The sequence below is a fragment of the Pezoporus wallicus genome, unplaced genomic scaffold, assembly GCF_028554395.1.
Source record: "Pezoporus wallicus isolate ANWC-B61680 ecotype Strahan unplaced genomic scaffold, APGP_CSIRO_Pwel_v1 contig_6155, whole genome shotgun sequence".
Lineage (NCBI taxonomy): Eukaryota > Metazoa > Chordata > Aves > Psittaciformes > Psittacidae > Pezoporus > Pezoporus wallicus.
The window spans coordinates 2,817,714-2,839,354 of record NW_026637610.1 but is presented as its reverse complement, the minus strand read 5'-3'; the positions used below and the strand labels follow the sequence as shown (position 1 = coordinate 2,839,354).

Here is a 21,641-nt window from a genome sequence, read left to right as displayed (position 1 = left end):
CAGCGCCCGGGGCTGGCGGCTGGGGCCGGGCCGGGTCAGGTCGGGAGCAGGGTACGGTCTCGACCCGGTCGCGGTGCGGAGCCGGGGCTGAAGCCGGATCATTGAGGGCTCGCCGCTCCGCCCGGCGACAGGCGAGCAGCGACGGGCCATTGCGCGTCCCGCCGCTCGGGCGGGGCGGGGCTGGGCTGGGCTGGGCTCGGGGCGGGCGGCGGGACCCGCCGTGGCTGCGCGAGCGGCCGGTGCCGGTGAGGCTGCAGCATGAAGCTGAGCTTGGGCCGCCTGTCCCTCCTCGTGGCCCTGGTGGGAGCGTCAAGCTTCGTCTTCCTCGTGGTGGCCATCGCGACCGACTTCTGGTACATCATCGATGCCTCCAAGCTGGAGACGTCCCTCAACGGCACGGACGCCCTCAGCTCCCACTCGGGCCTGTGGCGGACCTGCCGCGGTGAGTGAGCGGCGCGGGGCGCCCCGCGTTTGCGTTAACTTTTAATCCAAACTTACTTAATAAGCGTGAACCATTTAGAAGGAAAGAGAGATCTTTTGTGTCTTACTCGGGGGAGGGGGGGATTAAGGGGCGAAAGCTCTGGGTGAAAGCCATCAAAAAAGTAACAACATATAGAATATTAATTGAAATAATGGTAATATATAATTTATATAAACAAGTACTATGAATATAAATTATATGAGTTAATAATATTAGTTGTGTATCTGCAAATAATGTAATTAACTTAATCCTATGCTAACTAAAGGTAAGTGTCTGAAGATTTACCAAGTTCACCAAGTGATTATACTGCATTTGGTCTTGCTTGGTGTTTCAGTGCTCTGGATTTTAATGATAGATCCATTAGCCTTATGTGGATATGACAGGATTTTCCCCATTTAGTTTAGTTTGTATGCCGGGCATATTCTTTGGGTTTTGATTCCTCCATTGAAAACAAGAAGTAATGTTCATCAGGGCAAGAAAGGATGTTATTTGCAGTGGAGAAGAGGAGAGGGTGCAGGTTAAAGGACTTCTTCCCTTTGCTGTACCCCTAGCCCCACTGAAATTAGCAGATTTTCCATCTTGACTTCAGTGTCAGGCCCCATGGGGTCAGAAGCTGGCCAATGCTGAGTGCTGAAAATCCCCTCCTTCCCTTCCCTACCTAGGAATGACTTTTTTTAGAACAGATAATTTTATATGAAGTATATGTATGTGCAAAAACCCCATACATTGCAAGAAGATAAAGTGTAATTTTTTCCTCATTTTTTTTCCCCTTCTCTGTTACTGTGGAGCAAATGTATACACACAAAAATAGAGGAAATATTGCAATAAGATATTATGGCGTTAATTTTTCTCATTGTTTTTTTCCCTTCTCTGTTAGTGAGGAATGAATGTTATCCTTTGATAAACCCTTTCTGGCAAGAGAATGCAAACATCACTGGTTCACACAGACAGCTTTTATGTGAGTAACTTCTATATTAATTCTACATTTCCATCCACCCTTCCCTCCCTGTTTGGCCCGTTACAAGGTCCCATTTCTGATTCAGAGAGGCAGTTCTTTGAGGTAGTGTTTTCCTTCTGCTTCTCTACGATATCTGTCACCGCATGTGGTATTTAAATGTTGTTACTGTTAAAATAGCCATCTAGTCGATGTCAAGTTCAGCTAAATTCTTCCCCAGGAGCAAGTTGTTTCTGTCTGGAATGGCTCAGGAAGGTGCAAAATTACCATAAATGAAAGGCAAAAATGTTCAAAATCCCCCCAAAAGAGTTTGATCACTGAAAATGCTTAAGCACACATTTGAACAAATCTTTCAGACAGTCACTTACCTACCCTTTCAGTGTGATTACTTACACTGAAGAAAATTTGAAGTATGTGGGAATTTTAAGGAAAGAAATAGATGACTAAAAGCAGTGTTCAAAGGCTTGGAAGAACATTGTGTTCAAAAACATAAAGTTTCTAACTGCATTGGTTGATATTTACTCCTTTTTCTCTAGATTCATTTGTAAATGTCAGAATGTTTTCACAAAGTCCAAACTAAAGATTTACAAATATTTCTAGGCTTGTCCAAAAATTTGATTTATGTTCTTTGACTCATATTCTGCACAATGCTTCGCTCATACATGCTTGTGTATGCACTTGCACTCTTACTTTTTGCTTACTTCACTCTCCTCGCTGACTCTGTTTTCCCCTTGCAAGCAGAATATATGCGTTTGTTCTGTGTCTTAAAATGGTACTCTTTCCCTCAAAGCCAGCCATTTCCCTGAGCAATCCTTCAGAGAGGCTTAGAGTGTCTTTAGTCTCTTGGAATAGCTTCTGAAGATGAGAGCTAGAAGGGCAGTATGTGTAACAAAGTAAGCCAGTGAGGTACTGATGTTAATGTAGCTGTGCTGCAACAGCAACTGGAAAGGTAAAGTAGGAGTAAGATCCTGGTGGGCTACTTCACAGTCGTACACGCATATTGACAGGTTCAAGGCTCAGGAGCAGATTGTCTCTCTGTGCTTTCAAATTGAAAGGTGCCATTTCTTTAATCTTCCTTGCTTAAGACAGAGGGCCTTAGCTGCTTCATGTTGCTGAAAACTGTGAGGATCACTGAAAATGATTGTCTGCAGGATCACTTAAGTCTCTGAGGGTTTAACGTTAATTGGAAGTAGCAAGACTGATCATGTTTTAAGTGTGGGCATCTCAGCTGTTATGTTGGAGATAGTATAAAAATTCAGGATAAAATTATTAGCATTTCAAAAGTTGTGTTCATATCTGTAATTTTCCTCAGGGGAGGAGATTTTAGATTATGACTCTTCAATGAAAGCTGAATTCTGCAAAAACAAAAGCAAAGACTGTACAGAGCTTTTCTGGTTATAAAAATTATGTTGGCTTGGAAACAAAGGACAGCTCTTTGGTAGTCATGAAATGTAAGAAAATAGTGAATATGAGTAAAAATTGGATTCATAGCTATGTTTACAGACTCTTCAGAGCCTCAGAGAATTTGTTTATCTCTTGCTTTTACATCAAGTACTATTTTTAGGCTCCTGGACAAAGACTTCAGGTCTGCAAAGACACTTCCAGATTTTACTATAAGTAGGCATAGTCTGCATAAAAATGATGAGAAATCAGAGATACTTTAACTGAAAGAACTTAAGGTTTGATTTGAATGCCCTACAGAGTGAACTTCTTGATACTTGGATGCTCAGCTTCAATGCAGTTTCAGTGTCGTGAGGCTACAGACTCATAGCAATAGCAGCTGAACATAGCAAGTGCCACGACAGTACTTCTAGAGAATCGTGATCTAAATGACATCTAAGTTTAAGTACTGAGATATTGCCTTCTACTTCAGCCTTACACTTTTTTCTTAACTAATTTCTGACTGTGCTCACTGAATTGTATTTTGGCAGATAGGGCAAACCTTCATCTTCATCTACAACACTAGATAACTAGAACTTTAGAGGACAATTCTGAAATCGTGGATTTCAGTGTAGTTACAGTAATTTGTTCATGTGTTGCTGTATGGGGCAAACTGGCTAATCGCACAACTTTAATCGGTTACTTTAAGAAATGACTTTTCTTCTCTGTGTGTGCCTGTGCAGGTGTCTATGAGGCATATTCATGTGGAATGAATCTCATTCTGTCCCTCTGTACACCCATATTTCTCACTGCTAAATTGGCAGGCTGAATTTCAGGAGCTCTGGCACCATTAAACATGCTTCATGCTGATTATTCCTAAAAAGATGTAGGAGGGTTGTCTCCTAACACAGGTGCTTAAGTAACACATTGAGAATCCTGTCCCCCATTCTTCAGAGTTCCCATACTCTTCCTGGCATGTCTTAATTAGGCAAAAGTGCCAAAAAGATGGGAGAAAGTCTGTATCTGAGTGCAAAGAGCTGGGTCTAAGTGGAAAGAGAAGTGCTAGTCAGTGCCAGAAGACAAACCTTTCATTAGAGAATGAAAAGCCTTCACGTTCTCTCCCTCCCCATTTCCAATCTCTCTCCTATTCATCCCCAGCAGATTCCTTTTAGGCTTATTGCAGACTTCAAGTAGAGCTACTGGCAAGCTAAAGAAAAGAAGGGTGTACAAATGAAAGTTCTGTGCTGCCAGCAATACTACTCAGGCAATCAACCTAGGTCTTGTTAAGCCTGAGAGTGCAATGTATTTTTCACATCACAAGAGTACTCCTCAGCAGTTTCTCTAATGGATCAAACACGTGCCTTCTCCTGTACTTTAAGCTTGTATTTCTTTTTTGCCATTCCCTCCATCTGAACATATGGTGTGTACCCTCAAACCCAGAGCATAAAAAGTATTTTCCTACTAAAGATCACATGATGGCATGGTTTAAATTTGATTAAATCATCACAATACACCACCTGCCTGCCTACCACCAGCTCTTCTGAAAATTCCACATTTAAAAAAAATTCTTTTTTCTAGAAATGTACATTTTACTCTGTCCCATGCAGTATTAAAATAAAAGTGTCACTTTTCACCATTTAGACAGTTATTAAGGTCTCTTGGGGATTAAAGAGCTAGTATTAAAGTACTAGGATTAAAGATAGTCCTCTGAAAGTCACCTTTAAAACTGAAATCTGTTGTCAAAAGACACCTTGGATATCTTGTCTTGCCATTCATTCTCCTGTGCCAGCCACGAGAGACAAGCAGAAAGAGCAACTTCTTTCCATGATGAGCTGAATTCAATCTCTTGCTACATGGTAGAAGAAGGATGTCACTCTGACTTCAGAGGAAGCTGCACTAGGAGTTCTGAGCAGCTTTGCCATTTTCCTCAGGCATCTAAATGTTGAGCATCATGTCCAGAGAGAGGGAAATTGGTGCATAGAAGGAATGGCAGTTTTTAATCAACTAAAAAAATCTGCCTTAAGAGTTGCAGATTTAAAAAAAAAAAATTCTTAAAAAAGGAAATAAAATCAAAACCAAAAACCAACCCCCCAAAACCCCAAAACAAACCAACCAACCAAAACCCCCACGCCCCAACAAATCAAACCCAAAGCCCAACTGGGAAGGTTACTCTTGGGGCATTTATGTAATATAAATATTTTTCATTTACCAAAGTCTGTATTGTTAATAAGAAGTAAATACCAATATAGATTTACCTAAAGACAGCCCGAGTGTAATCCCTGCAAAATGAACAATTTTGAAGTGTTTCTAATTAAAATCAGTTTATACTCTTGGACTTAGTGCTTCCTGCAGGATAGACGAGTTGTCAAAAGAAGAAAGTAATGTGGTTGCTGCATACTAATGTATCCTGTCAAAACCATTCTATGAGCTTGACTTTTTGGAAACCCAAGTAACCTGTTCCTTTGTGTCTGTTACGGCAGGACAGTGACCCCTGCTTGGTAATAGGAAAATTACTTCTTTCTATGTTCTGAACAGCAGCTAAGGTTTTCTTAAAGCACAATGAAATTTGTTAACATGAGGAGGGTTTTTTTTTTTTTGTGTGTGTGTGCCTTCCCCCCCAACCCTTTAGAGTTTAAAACCAAATTGCCACAAAGCTGACAACCACTGGCAACCCTGTTTTTTTTGTTAGTAACATGAACATCATGGCTGGTGAATGATTTCCTGTTACAAGTCATTTTTAGTACTCCACTCCTGAGACCTCCAGAGATGATCAGTTAATGGATGTGGTTTCTGCTTATATATGGCTAGAAGAAAATGTTTGTCTTGTTACAAAACCAAAAAGTGTGCAGCTGCCCATGCACAACTGCTTAAATTCTTTTGCCCAAAGTGTTTTAATTTTTCCCTTTTAGACATCAGTGTAGCTGGAACTCTGAGGCTGCAGACAAGCTGGTGCTTCCTGAAGGGAAACAGTCTTTGCAGTAGGGGCAGTTCCTGATGCCTTAGTTATTACAGTGTTACAGCTGCCTTGCTTTCTTCCTCAATAAAATTAGTTTAATAGTGCAGTTAAACAAGGCTGGATTTCCTTACATCATGTAGACCTTGTAACAGTCACCAACCAGCTGCTTTCACACTTCTCCCCACTCTTTATGATCCTGCTTAACTTTTACCAATTTACATGCTTATAATTATATAATCCCAGAATGCCTTTGACTGCCATTACATTTTTCATGAGGGATTCACAGTTTTTTGTATTTTTTCCTTTTGGTTTAAAGTAATTAGAAGGAAACAGCTAGGGCTGGAGTAGCCGTCAAGAGCTAGTTCAGAGACTGGGTGAAATAAGACCCAAATGATGTACATAGAAATTCTAACTTACTTTTATGGTAGGTGCATACCTAAACAGATCTATTTTGTTTCAGAGCAACAGTGGTTGCTCTTCCTTCAAAGAGGTTCCAGGGAGCACTTGCTTCAGTGCTTGCAGTAGATATTACAATAAATAGACATAGAAATCCAAGATAACTTTAGCATCACTGCATCCAAGACCTAATGAGTGACAACTTCTGATGAATATTCTCATTTTCAAATTCTTTGCTGCCGTAGCAATAGAATGTGAACCACAATGCATCACTTATGTTTATCATTCTACCCGTTCCTAGTATCGAAGGTTTTCATCAATGTCCACCTGTACCAAGTGCAGCATCATTTTATTTCTGCCGTCTGCAGTTTGCCTTCCAGTTTAGCTCAGACTTCTTGCATGAGACAAGCATAAAGCCAAAACATGTAACACAAGTCTAAAGCTTAGCTACTTATCTTGGAATACCCTAACCCTGTGAGCTCTCCTCCACCATCATCTTTTCTCTACTGAAGAGGAGGGAATCCAAGCATCTGTGTCCATTGGGTTCAAGCCCACATTTAGCCACAGACAGCAGTTCTTCTCTGTTGCTCACTATTTCTCTAAGTTCCTTCTTTCCTTGCAAGCAGGTCAGGCTTTCTCATTGCACTGTTTCTTCCTGACTTCACCAAGTCTTTCCAGAGCCGTCCCACTGGTTTTAGCTACTACCAGCTTTCTGTTTCAGATAGAGGCTTTTGTCTTTCTAACTGGCTATTTAGTTGCTGTTGGGGCAAACAAACAAGTCCTTAATTAAGCTCTTCAGAGCTGCTGGCTGTGGAGTATTTCTGATGAGGTGACTATTTTAGATGTCTGAAGACTGTTTGCTGTAAGCTGTGCAAACAGATCCAAAGTTAGTCTGAAACAAGCTCCAGCATACTAGCAGGAGATGATTAACAAAACTGCTAGAGCTGCAGTTGATTACTTTTGACACCATTCACGTTTTCTCGTTCATTCCACAGATTTCTGTTACAAAGCACTCATCAACAGCTGTGTTGGGTGATAATTTAGAATTGTCTGCCAAATCTGGACACACACTGCAGATGTCATTCATACAGACATTTGGTCAGGCCTGTAGTAAAAAAGCTTTGGCTAGCTGGTGTAAAACTTTATTAATTCAGATCAAGCAATTTAAGTATTGTTTCTACAAAAAAAAAGTTTTGTAAATGTTCGTCAGTTTGTTTCAGTATTGTCAAGATTAAACTACAGGATCTTTCTTGTTGGACTGAGTGGGAACTCGGGCATTGAGATGTGGGAAACTAATTCTGTTTTCTAGGCAAGTGCATATACCTCTTCTTGTGCAAAATACTTAGGCTGTTATTTTTTTAATACTAGATTAATTGAATCAAAATGAATTCAGTAATATGGATAATTCATCATATATGTGTTTCAACACAAACTAAGAAACATTAAAATGACTGCAAAATTAATGTTTTAACTTCTTTCACAGATGATTATTGAAGACAGAAACACAGTAAAGATATTTTAAGTCATGTTCTTCTATAAACTAATTCTGTCCCTCTAATTAAGCATAATATCATACGCCAGACGGCATGAATTCAGATTCCTGAGTGGTTTCCATGGCAGCATTTTAGAATAAGTTTCCCAGACAGTTGCAGATTTCATAGAAGGACCAATGGCTATTAGGTATTGAACTAGAACACTGGAGGTGATACAAGTGCTGTTGAACCAAATTCAATCCATTAAATGTTTCATTTTTAAAAAGCTGCAGGTGATTCATGAGAAATGTGATCCCAGCAGTGTGTAGGAAAAGCAAGGCTCTGGTCACAGTGGGATCTGTGGGTTTCAGCTGAGATATCACTGAAACCTTGATTTCCACTGATGAGGGCATACAAATCAGAGTTATTCTGATATTGCATGCAGTTGTCACAGATCATTAACACAATCTATAACACTCCCCAGGAGAACAGCCTGATACGGTGTTGTTTTCCCTTTGCTTCAAAACGTTACATTCAGAGCTTTATTTCCTTCATCCACACTTGTCCTGGCTAAGGTATCCTAGCTGCAGTAGCTGAAATGACACCATGAAAAGGAAAGTAAGAGAAACAGCAACTGTTAGAGTTAATATCCTGAGGAATAGTTTCTTAGCAGCAACTTTGATTAGTGAGGAACACCTGGCAAATCACAAAGCACAGGCCCAGTGATGACCTTGTTTATATTTCTTCCCACCCAGCAAAGCCAGGTCTGAGGACGGAGTTGCACCATTCATATTTTTAAAATGTTAATTGCATCAGATTTTACACCCTCCTACCTTCCTGCAAGCCCTTTTCACCTCTTACTTGCAAGACAAAATCTAAGAGGACACATAGATGTGAAAATGCTGGGGAAGCAAAATCAGACCTAATACCCACAGGAAGCAAAAACGAGGCCAAAGACTATCCTGGTTCTGCTGCCTCTCTAGAATATGAGAACTAGATTGTGTGCCACATCTCTATACTGTCATATCAGGTCTCATCTAATCCCTGACAACCACTTCTGAACTAAGTTTCATGGCTATTTCTCCTCTTGGTATTCAACTAAGATTTGCAAGCAGTTTCAACATACTGGTTTATACGCAGCTGAAGGTTGATTTGACTTCTAGTTTCTGAGAATTGCTATGGGTTTGGGTTTCTTAGCCAGCAACAGCAGCTGTGGCCAGTTTTGCTGAAGGGAGTATCCTCAGATTTAGAAGCAAAGAAAGTGCTCCCTTCAATGCAGAATGCTGAATTCATGCTTCCTAAGCATCAGCTGATACTGATGTGGGCATATATGGGACTAAATATGAGAATATAATATCAGCATAAGCGTAAATGGAAACTTTGTCAATTGCCACATTTTTCCTTGTGAGCATGTTCTGTACTACACAAAACAAATCATTATGTCTTGAAGCCACATTCCACCCAAGTAAAGAAATTAATAGCATCTGCCTTGATCCTGTGAAGGCTCTTCCTAACCTTCCCAGGTTCTACAGCTGGACAGAGATATGTATGTGCTTGAGCCTTATAATGTTATTGAAGAGGACAAGCTGGATCCTTAGCCATGGCAGGTGCAGTATCTCCAATTCAGTGGGCAGTTACAGTGACTTAAAAAATTGATAATCTGATCACACACAAACTGTGATCTCTTAACTGGCTCCTTTTCCTTGGGAGCCAGGTAATGGTGTATTGTCCTCTGTGAAATTAAATGAGACAGCAAAGCCTAGAGCCCTTCATCAAATGGATTTTAAGTTTTCCTTTCTCCATGACTCTGCACTTCATTCTGGTATGAAATAAATTGTTCTGGAAGTTGAAATTACTTTTTTGTTATTATTCTAGAAAAGGTTGGGTTGAACATTGTTGATGGATTGCATGAGAGAGAGCAATGACACAAAGATGGTTTATGATGGAAAAAGTGGTGTGATATGAAAAAATACATAGCAGCCCTCTGTTTACACAGCTATTAAAATGTTGTAGCGATCAAGAAAGATTAATGTAAAACATTTAGCATGAGAGGAAGCAATGAGAATAGGTTAATGTACTTAGTGAAGCTGCTGTAGAAAACAATGACAGACATAGAATCAGAGCTGGATGGGGAAATTTACCTCTAGTTGATGGTCAGCTTCAACAAAGGAAAAGGTCAACAATTTGCTAGATCCGTTCAGCAGAGGACACGTGACAGAAAAGAAAGTGTTTAACCAAAATATATGCTGGATCTCACTACCCACACAGAAGAGAACAATGCCACTCACTGTGCTCTGTATGATTCAGATAGCCAGGGCTACTTTTTATTAAGGCTGTCAGTTACTACCTGATATGCAATGCATCTTCTGTTATCCAGCTAGGTTTAATATCTGGGAACAGTTTAATTGCCTAAATATATCCATGTAGGCATATCCTTTATATTTGTGGTCTCTCTTTGAAACGCAGGCCTGTGGTCCTGTGAAAGGCTCACTCTGTATCTTACCTTTTTCTCCATACCATTTATTTGTCCTGCTAACTGAAAACCCAAGAGATTGTCCACCTCCTTGTTTTTGCAGCACAGAATAAGGCTTTGATCCTTTCAGGGGCTCTGCACTCAATAATTATTACTACATCCAATGATACCATAATAAAATACTAAAATTCTTAATTTTTCTTCAGATATGCACGGAACATTTGTCATCCTGATGCCTCTCAGCCTGATATTGATGATTTTTGGAGGAATGACTGGATTCATCAGTATTATTGCCAGGGCCTACCTACTACTTCTAATGACAGGACTGCTCTTTCTTTTTGGAGGTACTATATCAGACTCCTGTCTTTACTGTTTTAAATAAGAAGACATTTTATCTGGGAAACATCGCTTTGTCTTCCTGGGAAAAAAAGCTAAGCAAGAATTTACTTTCAGAATAATGCTGGTGTTCATTTACTTGGTCTGCTCAGCTCCTGACAGGGTTCTGGAATAGAAAGCTGCCACTCAGAGTCAGGAAAAACAAATAATCACATACAATCATATATCCTTGTGGACACAGAAGATACAATACCTTCTCAGCTCAGTACCCAAATTCTCCACAGACATGGTAATGGAGTAATGGAGGAGTGACTTTGTAATTAGTAAAGCATAGGGTTCGATAGACTTGCACAGATCTTAAAACTATTAAGAAAACTGACATTTTTCAAAGGTACTTGACCCTCAAAAGGGCCTTGGTAGGCATTTCTGGGTCAGATTCAGTGCCAGCTTTGAACTAGAGAGGAGTCCCCAGACTTCGGGTCACAAAAGGAAACCCCAAAGAGTTATTTTAGTTGGAGTGTAACATTTCAATCTGAAGCTGCTAAAATTCTTTTACATTTTGTGTTCTATTATTTTTGCTGTAACCAAAACCAATTCCTTTATGAAATTAAAAATGTTCTGTCAAAGTAGAAAAACTGGGCTTAAATCCACTTCCCTTTTCTTCTCCAAATAGATTTTCAGTACTGTTTCACGATGTAACTTAAACAGAAATTTTCCCCAGCAGAAAAGGGGATCCTCGGTATTGGCCCTCGCAACCTGATCATACAATCCCTGTTTCTAAGAAAAGAATGCTAAGAGATTGCTGAAAGCAAATGCTGCTGTCTCAAAGTCTTGAATGACCTTTTAGTCTGAAATGCTCTTACAAAGACCAACCATCTTCCATTATGCTTTTCTTCTTCAAAAAGAAAAAGTAAGCTCTATTTCCTTAGAACATCAGAAAGCTGTATTCACTAAAAAGGCTTAGGCTGTTTGGAAACTACTCCAAATAGTAAGTGAAAAATGAAAAGCCATGAAGTGCAAAGCATGATTACCCTGCTGAGGAGTGGAGTACTATGCCTTTCTAGCACCCTTGGGGTTGCAAAGGGGGAAAGGAAACACAAAGACGGTAGTAAGAGAGGAGCGCTTGAACATGTTTTCAAGTTGCAGCTAGTGCTGTTTCCCAGGACAGCATAAACAGAGTGACTGCAGGGGGCACTTTGATGTGACACCAGACCCTCTTCCTGCTCAGGTGGTATTGCTCAGCTCTTTCAACTGCACTGAGGCTTGATGCATGTAACAGGTATGCACAGTTGTGTAGGATATTCTAGTTCACAAAGTTCAGTATTGATTAGATAGTTATCTCAGCAGAAAGAAATATTTTATGCTGCAATTTCAGAAACCTGCGGTTTTTCCAAAGTACCAGAACTGTTCCACACCCCAGGACATTCATTTTGCTTCCCCATTTTGTTGAAATGCAGCCACATTTAAGGGGATCACAGACCTTGGCATACCTTGTTGAAAATGTCAACAAAACAGTCATTTCCATTTCTGCTGGCAAAAGGTATAAAGTGATTTCTCCCCTCACCCTTGCAGAGGACTAGAATAAGGTACAGTCACCACAGCATGGTTAAAAACAGTAATATGAGTATGAATTTTGACTGTTGGATAACCCAATACTCTTCTGTCTTGGTTTGCCTCTACTCAAACTTGTCTTTCTGCCAAAAATGCAAACTCGTCTAGACTTACACTGTGATTTAGCAAAAAGCTAGACCAAAATTTATCTCAGAATCAGATAAGACACTATCTTGTCCTACAAGTATTCCAGGATCTATTTTGCCCTGGCTACGGTCCTTTAATCCAGGGCATTTCTATCACGTTGCCTGCCACTGATCCAGTAAAGTTGTGACTTTCGTTAACGTATGTCCTTTGAGTAACATAGGTGCCAGGCCCAGGATGTAGCATGTACCTGTGCTAGATGTGCTATTCCCTAAGTTTGCTAGTTTCTCTACAGTGCTTTCATTCTGAAAACATCTGGCTTTATTAACTTATTTTTAGTCTGCTCCAAGGATGTCTTTTGCTCAATTATTTGGAAGTGATTAATAGTCATGACTCCACAACACTTGGTGGGAGGAGACAGTAAAGACAGACACATGTACATTAAACACTCAGAACTTGTGATACCCAAAATTAGAAAACATCGTAAATTCAGATCACTGACCTGAAATGCGACAATCTCTGTCTCCAGAGGCAATCTCTGGGCTTTCTTGCGTGGAAGTACATAACTGCACGTGGTGCACAGCAATGAGAAATCAGGATGCTTTATAATACAGTCTGGAAATGTACATGCATTAGATATCTGTAAAACACATGACTATATTTTTATTGTGGGAGGCTTGCTGTTACACATTTTGATTCAGTATTTAACACTGAGAACACGTTAAACTCAGTGGACAGAAATAACTGTCGCTTTACTTCCCCCTCACTCATCCCCAGAAAACAGCCTCAGATAGATTTCAGAGCTAAACAGGCTAGCTAGTTACCTAGCTTGGGTAGATAGAAAGGATTGACAAAGAAGCCCTAGGAGATACCCAGTTAATTGTTTTTAATTTCTGCAGTGGATGCTAACTAGCTGAATATGCTTTTCTTTCCCAGCTCTTGTTACACTTACTGGGATCAGTGTTTATATTGCATATTCAGCTGCTGCCTTCAAAGAAGCTGTCTGCCTCCTGAGGAGTAAGGATCTCCTGGTAGAAATTGACATCAGGTTTGGCTGGTCACTGGCACTAGTCTGGATCTCCTTTGTCGCAGAAGTGCTCACTGGGGCTGTGTTTCTCCTGGCAGCAAGAGTTGTGGGTCTGAAACAACGACGTGAACAGGTGTTATGAGCAACAGGTATCATTGCAGCATCAGAACGCCACAGAGCCTAGAAGTGTGGATTGCTTGGTCCATCTGGTCACTAGGGGTAATAAAATTGGCAAGGCTGTGACTGAGTTTCTTGTCAGCTGCCATAAACCTTTTTCCTCACAGTTAGCTACAAAAAACAAAGATTCTGATAAATCAGTAAAACATACGAAGTGTTGTCAATAAGGAAACTCTTATGACTTTAGAAGAAAATACATTGCAGTGTTAGCATCTCCAAAATAGTTTCATCTGTCAGCAAATACGGCATCTCAAACCATTGCTTAGAACAGGCAGATATCTTGCTTTCTTTTCTCCTTTCAGCTGTCCCAGTGAAGTGCCTCAGAGTACAGAATCACAGAATCCTAAGGGTTGGAAGGGACTTCAAAAGATCATCTAGTCCAACCCCCCTGCAAGAGCAGGGTAACCTAGAGTACATCACACAGGAACTTGTCCAGGCGGGCCTTGAATATCTCCAAAGTAGGAGACTCCACAACCCCCTGGGCAACCTGTTCCAGTGATCTGTCACTCTCACAGTAAAGAAATTTTTCCTGATGTTCACATGGAACCTCCTATGCTCCAGTTTACACCCATTGCCCCTTGTCCTATCACTGGACATCACTGAAAAAAACCTAGCTCCATCATCCTGACACTCACCCTTTACATATTTGTAAACATTGATGAGGTCACCCCTCAGTCTCCTCCAAGCTAAAGAGACCCAGCTCCCTCAGCCTCTCCTCATAAGAGAGATCTTCCATTCCCTTAGTCATCTTTGTAGCTCTGCGCTGGACTCTTTCAAGCAATTCCATGTCCTTCTTGAACTGTGGGGCCCAGAACTGGACACACTATTCCAGATGCGGCCTCACCAAGGCAGAGTAGAGGGGGAGAAGAACCTCTCTTGACCTACTAACCACACCCTTTCTAATGCACCCTAGGATGCCATTAGCCTTCTTGGCCACAAGGGCACATTGCTGGCTCATGGTCATCCTCCTATCCACCAGGACCCCCAGGTCCCTTTCCCCTTCACTACTGTCCAGCAGGTCAGCCCCCAGCCTGTACTGGTACATGGGGTTCTTCCCCAGATGCAAGACTCTACACTTGCCCTTGTTGAATTTCATCAAGTTCCTCTGCGCCCAACTCTCCAGCCTGTCCAGGTCTCACTGAATGGCAACACAACCCCCTGGTGTGTCAGCCACTCCTCCCAGTTTAGTATCATCAGCAAACTTGCTGAGGGTACATTCAGTTCCCTCATCCAGGTCGTTGATGAAAATATTAAGCAGCACTGGTCCCAGCACCGACCCCTGATGGACTCCACTAGTCACAGACCTCCAGCTAGATTCTGCCCCATTGACCACAACTCTCTGCCTTCTTCCTTCCACCCAGTTCTTGATCCACCTCACTACCTGATCATCAAGCCCACACTTCCTTAGCTTATCTATGAGGATGCTGTGAGAGACAGTATCAAATGCCTTACTGAAATCAAGAAAAACCACATCTACCGCTCTACCATCATCCATCCACCTAGTTACTTGCTCATAGAAGGCTATAAGGTTGGTCAAACATGACTTCCCCTTGGTAAAGCCATGTTGGCTGCTCTTAATGACCCCCTCATCCTTGATATGCCTAGAGATGGTGTCAAGAATAAGTTGTTCCATCACCTTTCCAGGGATGGAGGTAAGGCTGACTGGTCTATAATTACCCAGGTCCTCCTTCTTGCCCTTCTTATAGACCGGCGTGACATTTGCCATCCTCCAATCCTCAGGCACCTCACCTGTTTCCCACGACTTACCAAAGATGATGGAGAGTGGCTCAGCAATGACCTCTGTCAGCTCCCTCAGCACCCGCGGGTGTATTCCATCCGAACCCATTGATTTATAGATGTCCAGATTACTTAACTGATCCCTAACCCAATCCTCATCTACCAAAGCAAACTCCTCCTTTATCCTGACTGCTTCCAGGGCTATAGGAATCTGGGTCCCCCGGGGAGAGTCTGCAGGAGTAAAGACAGAGGCAAAGAAGGCATTCAACACCTCTGCCTTCTTTATATCCTCTGTCTCCAGGGCACCCACCTCATTCAGCCGCGGGCCTATACTGCTTCTTGTGTTAGTTTTATTCGCTATGTATTTGAAGAAGGCCTTTCTATTGTCCTTGACCCGACTTGCCAGATTAAGTTCCAAGGAGGCCTTAGCTGTCCTAATTGCTTCCCTACATCCTCTAACAGCTGTCCTATATTCCTCCCAAGTGCCCAGCCCCTCCTTCCATAATCCATAGATTCTCTTTTTCCATATGAGTTTGCCCAGCAGTTCCTTGTTTAACTATGCTGGTCTTCTGGCTCCCCTACTTGACTTCCTACTCACTGGGACACTGATCCTGAGCTTTGAAGAAGTGGTCCTTGAATGCTGACCAACTATCTTGAGCCCCTTTACCACCTAGTACCCTTTGCCATGATACTTCCCTTAGCAATTGATTGAAGAGGCCAAATTTTGCCCTTCGGAAATCCAGAAATGTGGCCTTGCTAGGTATTCTATTCCTCCCACGCAGGATCCTAAACTCCACCATCTCATGGTCACTGCAGCCCAGGCTGCCATTGACCATCACCGCTTCAACCAGACCCTCCTTGTTGGTGAGTACCAGATCCAGCAGTGCTCCTCTCCTAGTTGGTTCGTCCACCATTTGCATTAAGAAGTTATCATCAATGCACTGGAGGAACCTCCTAGACTGTGAATAACTGGCTGTGTAAGTCTTCCAGCAAATATCAGGGTAGTTAAAATCCCCCATAAGGACCAAGGCATGTAGTCGTGAGGCTGCTTTCAGTTGCCTGTAGAAAGCCTCATCAACTCCTTTGTCCTGATCAGGAGGTCTATAATAGACCCCCACAACTGTGCCACCCCTACCAGCCTATCCCTTAATTCGCACCCACTTGGTCCTCATCTGTCCCTGGACAGAACTCAATACATTCTAGTCTCTCTCTCACATAAAGAGCGACTCCACCACCTCACTTTGCTGACCTATCTTTCCTAAAAAGGACATAGCCGTCCATGACCACATTCCAGTCATGTGAGCTGTCCCACCATGTCTCTGTAATTGCCACCAGGTCATAACCTTTAGACCGCACACAGACTTCTAACTCCTCCTGTTCATTCCCCATGCTGTGTGCATTGGTGCACAGGCATCTCAGGGAGCGAGCAGAGCACCCTAGTGGCACCCTTGGGAGGCGGGAGGCCTTCTGGTCTTCATTCATACTAGAACAATGCCCCACTAGTTCAAACCCAGCTACAACCCCCTTGCACTTTGAATCTAACCTAAAGCTCTGTGACTGAGCTCTGCTAACTCTTGCCCTGGTACCCTTTTTCCCCTGCGGGACAGGGTCTAAACAACTCTCCTTTCCCTCAAATGAAACAACAGATTGAGAGTCCTCCCTAGTCCACCCTCCTTCAGGCCCTAGCGTGTTTCTCTTGGGCTTGTCCCTAACAGGCCCAGTTATCTCCCCTTCTCCCTTCATATCTAGTTTAAAGCCCTGTCAATGAGCCCTGCTAACTCCTGCCCCAAAAACCTTCTCCCCCTCTGGGTCTGGTGTATCCCACCTGCCACCAGCAAACCAGGTGTCTCATATAGCAGCCCATGATTGAAAAACCCAAACCCCTGCCTTTGGCACCAGTCCCATAGCCATACATTAATCTGCAGTCTCTTCCTATTTATCTCTTTGCCCTTGCTTGTAACAGGTATGGAGGCAAACACCACTTGCGCTCCAGACCCACTAACCAGCCATCCCATTACCAGACCCTCTAACCAGCTATACCTTGTAGGCCAGTATGCACGGCTCACTTAGCTTTTGGTTACTTCTCTGAAGCTGGTTAGAGGGTATTGAAGAGTGCATTGAGTTCTGTCCAGGGGCAGATGAGGACCAAGTGGAAAGTCTGTGGGTGCGAATTAAGGGACAGGCTGGTATGCACGGCTCACTTAGCTTTTGGTTACATTTCTGAGAGTCCTGATAAGTGTGCATTGTAGGATTCCAGGCATGTTGGCAGTTTCTACCAGCAGAGGTGCTTTGAGATGGCTACCTTGTGGTAGAGAGTGTGATCTTGAGGCACCCTCAGTAAATTTGCTGACAACACCAAGCTGCATGGTGTTTTCAATACACTGGAGGGTAAGGATGGGATCCAGAGGGACCTGGACATGCTCAAGAGGTGGGACCGTGCAAACCTCATGGAGTCCAAGAAGACCAAGTGCAAGGTCCTGCATGTGGGCTGGGCAATTCCAAGCACAACTACAGACTGGGTGGAGAATGGATTGAGAGCAGCCCTGAGGGGAAGGACTTGGTGGTGCTGGTTGACAAGAAGCTCAACATGAACTGGCAGTGTGTGCTTGCAACCCAGAAAGCCATGTAGTAGTGACTATGATGGTGAAATTCTCAAGTGTAGTGCAGTGGGGAATGTACTGCAAGAGAAAGATACAGGTTCTTTTCCAGATGTTTTAAGTACCTACTTAGCCAGCCACAGTCTTTCAGTTGCTCAGGCTATACACTTAACCAGTTTCAGCTTATTACTGCCTGCTTTTTCAGTTCTGTAGTGCAGAAGACGAATCTGATGCATTTCCCACTTTTTATGTAGCAATTTTGACAGTGCTTCTTTTTAATGAAATTTGTTCACATGCTTTGTGCTAGAATATGCTTAACTTGTGCTGAAAACTTTTGGCATAAACTGGAAACACAGAATACCTGTGTTTTCATCTTAGCTGCCAAGAAGTCTGGGTTTTCTTAATGAGTTTTTCCTCTGGGTAATAAGTGTTTAAGACAAAATTTACTTCACTGCCTACTGAAGTTAAGGAAGAATTTTTCCCCTGCCTGCTATGGCTTTCAATAAAGACTTGGATGTGTTAACAGCTCCGCTACATTTCTGTTAGACCATGTATTTCTGGAGGACTTCAGCATATCGCTGTTCACGACTGTGGCTCAAGAGCCGTGTCAGCAAGGCACACTGTGTCACTGGGCAAGTCCCTTGTGCTTTTCCCAGTAGCGCAAAGGGCATCATTTACCTACCTCTGTTAAATATCAGAACAATTTCATCATTGTGTCTTGTGTTAAAGTTTGCACATTTACTCTTATGGAGCTCAGCTCTTAATCTTACTCACACAGTACCAATTACTTTACAAAAAGATAGTGGCAGGGCGCTTCTGAGGCCTTACAGTCTCTGGAGATATAAGGAAACATTATTAGTGCCATGCTGTGAATGGAGAACAGAGGCAGAAAAACTGTCCAAGGTCACTTGAAACCAGAGTTTCTGAATCTCAGTCCAAGACCTTAGTTGGCACACCTTGCTTGTTATCGGGATGAAGCAAGTCCTGAATAGACTGAGCAGTAGAAATTCTGTGAGTAGACAGTACAATTTTGTAATTCTCACCTGCTCCCACATTGGTTTTTGCGTATCTTCCATTTTGCCTTGTGCTGAGACTGTGTAATTGAGTCATTTTACAAGTTAAAGCGTATCAAATCAGAGCTGTAAGAAGAGTAAGAAAAAAATCCTTTGTATCCTAAATTCTATGTGCTGAAGTGAATTATGTAAAATGTGATATTTCTATATTTTGGTGCTGGTGAAGCTATTTATAATGCAATTTGTATGGTGTTACTTGGATGTTACTGAAAACTGTAACAGTAAAATACCATCTGAGTTATTTTTTGAATATTTATTACAGGTGTTATTTTCCAGTGGTTTTGAATGTTGTAAAATTAAATAAAATGACTTCTCAGAGCTGGGAATTATTTACTAAGACATGGAAGATCCAAGATATATATTTTTCTTTAACTTTTTTTGCAGATCTATTGTACAGTTTGCATGTGCTTTTGAAGTGCCTGTGTCACATGTGGTAGGTATTTATAAGATATTTATGCGGCTACAATATAAAATAGTCACGTGATCAAATCTAATTTAGAAAGCCAATGAATTTGTTATTGAATTAGAGCAATTCTCATTTCCATGGCTTTCCTAAACTTCTAATTCTGACTTCCTGCAAGATCTGGTACAGTGGTAATAAAGAGTGTCATCTGCTCCTGAATATTTGTATAACCCCTGAATTTCTCTGAAATTTGGCCTGAATACAAATTAAAAAAGATGGTCTGGAATAGTCAAATTAGCTTTGAACATTTTGAAGAATTATGCTAGAAAGAGAAGACATCCTGGAAAGGACCTCATGTAATTTGGTACAAGTGACATTATAATCTTCCTCTTGGTGAAGCTAATGTTTATTTTATACCCAGTTCTTTGCTGTGTTTTCCCCAAAATGTGTTACTGAGATGAAGACACTGACTGTTGCCATTATTTTCTAGTGAATTGCAAACTCATAGGCAATTGGCTTCATTTAAATTGAAGAAAAACATATGTACTGAGCAAGCAGTACTGTTTGAATGGTTAGAGTACACAGAGCTACTGGACAATACTAGTCACGAATTCAAAGAATTCCTCAAGGGGTGGCAGAGAGGGATGGGGGAGGTCAAAGGGATCCTTGAGGATGAAAAAAGTGCAGAAATGGCACACATTTAGAGGAGATGCTGGTGAATATAATGTGGACATGAAACCACAAGGATTTAGTCTGGGTCTGTGCTGTGGGAGCTCCTGTGGGAGTAGGTGAGAATTACCTGCCTCTGAAGAGCAAGAGGACATTGTTGGTTCTGGCACAGCTTCAGTTAAAATAGCTCCATGTATTTGTTGATCACTGGTCCAAAGCCCATAGACCTGTGTTGTGGGTCAATCAAGTCAGCAGATAATGAGAAATAAAACCAAATCTTAAAAACACTGCTCCCCAGCCCTTCTTTCTTCCCAGGCTGAACTTCAATGCAGATTTTCTCTACCTCCTCCCCCACCAGTGGCACAGGGGAATGGGGAATGGAGGTTGTAGTCAGTTTATCACATGTTTCTTCTGCCATTCCTTTTTCCTCAGGAAAGGGCTCCTCACACTCTTCCTCTGCTCCAGCGTGGGGTCCCTCACATAGGAGACAGTCCTCTATGAACTTCTCCAACGTGAGTCCTTCCCACAGGCTGCAGTTTTTCATGAACTACCCCAGCATGTGTCCCTTCCATGGGTGCAGTCCTTCAGGAACAGACTGCTCCAGTGTGGGTCCCCTGCAGGGTCACAAGTCCTGCAGCAAACCTGCTCCAGTGTGGGCTCCTCTCTCCACAGGGCCACAGGTCCTGCCAAGAGCCTACTCCAGAGCAGGATTCTGATGGGGTCACAGCCTCCTTCAGGCATCCCCCTGCTCCTGCATGGGGTCCTCCATAGGCGGCAGGTGGATATCTCCTCCACTATGGACCTCTGTGGGCTGCAGGTGGATATCTGCTTCAACGTAGACCTCTATGGGTTGCAGGTGGGTATCTGCTCCACCATAGACTTTCATGGGCTGCAGGAGACAGCCTGGGTTACCATGGTCTGCTTTTGCGATTGGAGCACCTCCTCCTCCTTCTTCACTGACCTTGGTGTCTGCAGAGCTGTTGCTCTCATATTCTCACTCATCTCTCCCAGCTGCAATAGCTCCTGCACACTTTTTCCTCTTCTTAAATATATTATCCCAGAGGCACCGCCACTGTCACTGATGGGCTCGGCCTTGGCCAGTGGAGGGTCTGTCTTGGATCTGGCTGGCACTGGCTCTGTGGGACATGTGGGGAAGTTTCAAGCAGCTTCTCACAGAAGCCACCCTTGTGTCCCCTCTCCCTCCAGCCTTGCCAAGCAAACCCAGTACAACCTGACTGACCCTATGCAGACACATGTGATTTGTAATTTCCTTCTCCCAAATCTGAAAGGATGGCAGGAGGGAGATCCAAAAGGACATGCTCTGTATATGCCTAGTTGGTCAGCAGCAGAGGAGAGCCAAAATCTACCCAGAACCTCCCCACTAAGGTGACCACAGCAAAGCATGGAGTGCCTGCCTACTGAAGCTGTTAAGGGAAACTGGAACTGGCCCACAAGACAGATCCAAGAGACTTAGATTTTCCCAAGCTTGATTGACGCTTTGGGATCTCAAGTAATCTAGGCCTCCAATTTTATTACTTATTTTGTATTGTTTTGCAAATGAAATCCAGTGATCTCAGCTATTTAAAACTGAAAACAAAATCTAAAGAAATCTGAGTCAACTTCGTGAATACAGATATATTCTTTTCCCTGATTCATTTTGTAAATTCCTTGCAGCGAATCAGTTCATAGTTAGCCAAGATATATCCACAAAAAACACGTCACTTGGCCTCCTGACTGCTGTTTTTTCATTGACAGACTTAAGTTGCCCCAGTTAAGGATCAAAAAGGTTAGAATGAATGCTCTGGCTCTGTACT

General features: G+C 42.4%; 1 protein-coding gene across 3 annotated transcripts; it reads left to right on the top strand.

The window, feature by feature from the left end:
* The first annotated feature begins 228 nt into the window (after positions 1-228).
* Positions 229-20,076, top strand: TMEM114 (transmembrane protein 114). 3 transcript variants are annotated; one of them, XM_057406648.1, is made up of 5 exons: positions 229-442; positions 1,359-1,439; positions 10,320-10,457; positions 13,081-13,320; positions 19,140-20,076. In XM_057406648.1, exons 1-4 carry the CDS (start codon positions 259-261, stop codon positions 13,311-13,313), a joined length of 636 nt encoding a protein of 211 aa, XP_057262631.1. In that variant the 5' UTR covers positions 229-258; the 3' UTR covers positions 13,314-13,320; positions 19,140-20,076. The 3 variants fall into 3 exon arrangements, with proteins under 3 accessions (XP_057262631.1, XP_057262630.1, XP_057262632.1); XM_057406647.1 differs by lacking the exon at positions 19,140-20,076 and having other exon boundaries at positions 13,081-13,671; XM_057406649.1 differs by lacking the exons at positions 10,320-10,457; positions 19,140-20,076 and having other exon boundaries at positions 13,081-13,671.
* The last annotated feature ends 1,565 nt before the right edge of the window (positions 20,077-21,641 follow it).

Bases quoted from the DNA above. Each gene is read 5' to 3' on its own strand.
- TMEM114 (XM_057406648.1), top strand. From the start codon at position 259: ATGAAGCTGAGCTTGGGCCGCCTGTCCCTCCTCGTGGCCCTGGTGGGA. The intron at 443-1,358 runs GTGAGTGAGCGG...CTTCTCTGTTAG, and splicing joins CCTGTGGCGGACCTGCCGCG to TGAGGAATGAATGTTATCCT. The intron at 10,458-13,080 runs GTACTATATCAG...TTTCTTTCCCAG, and splicing joins ACTGCTCTTTCTTTTTGGAG to CTCTTGTTACACTTACTGGG.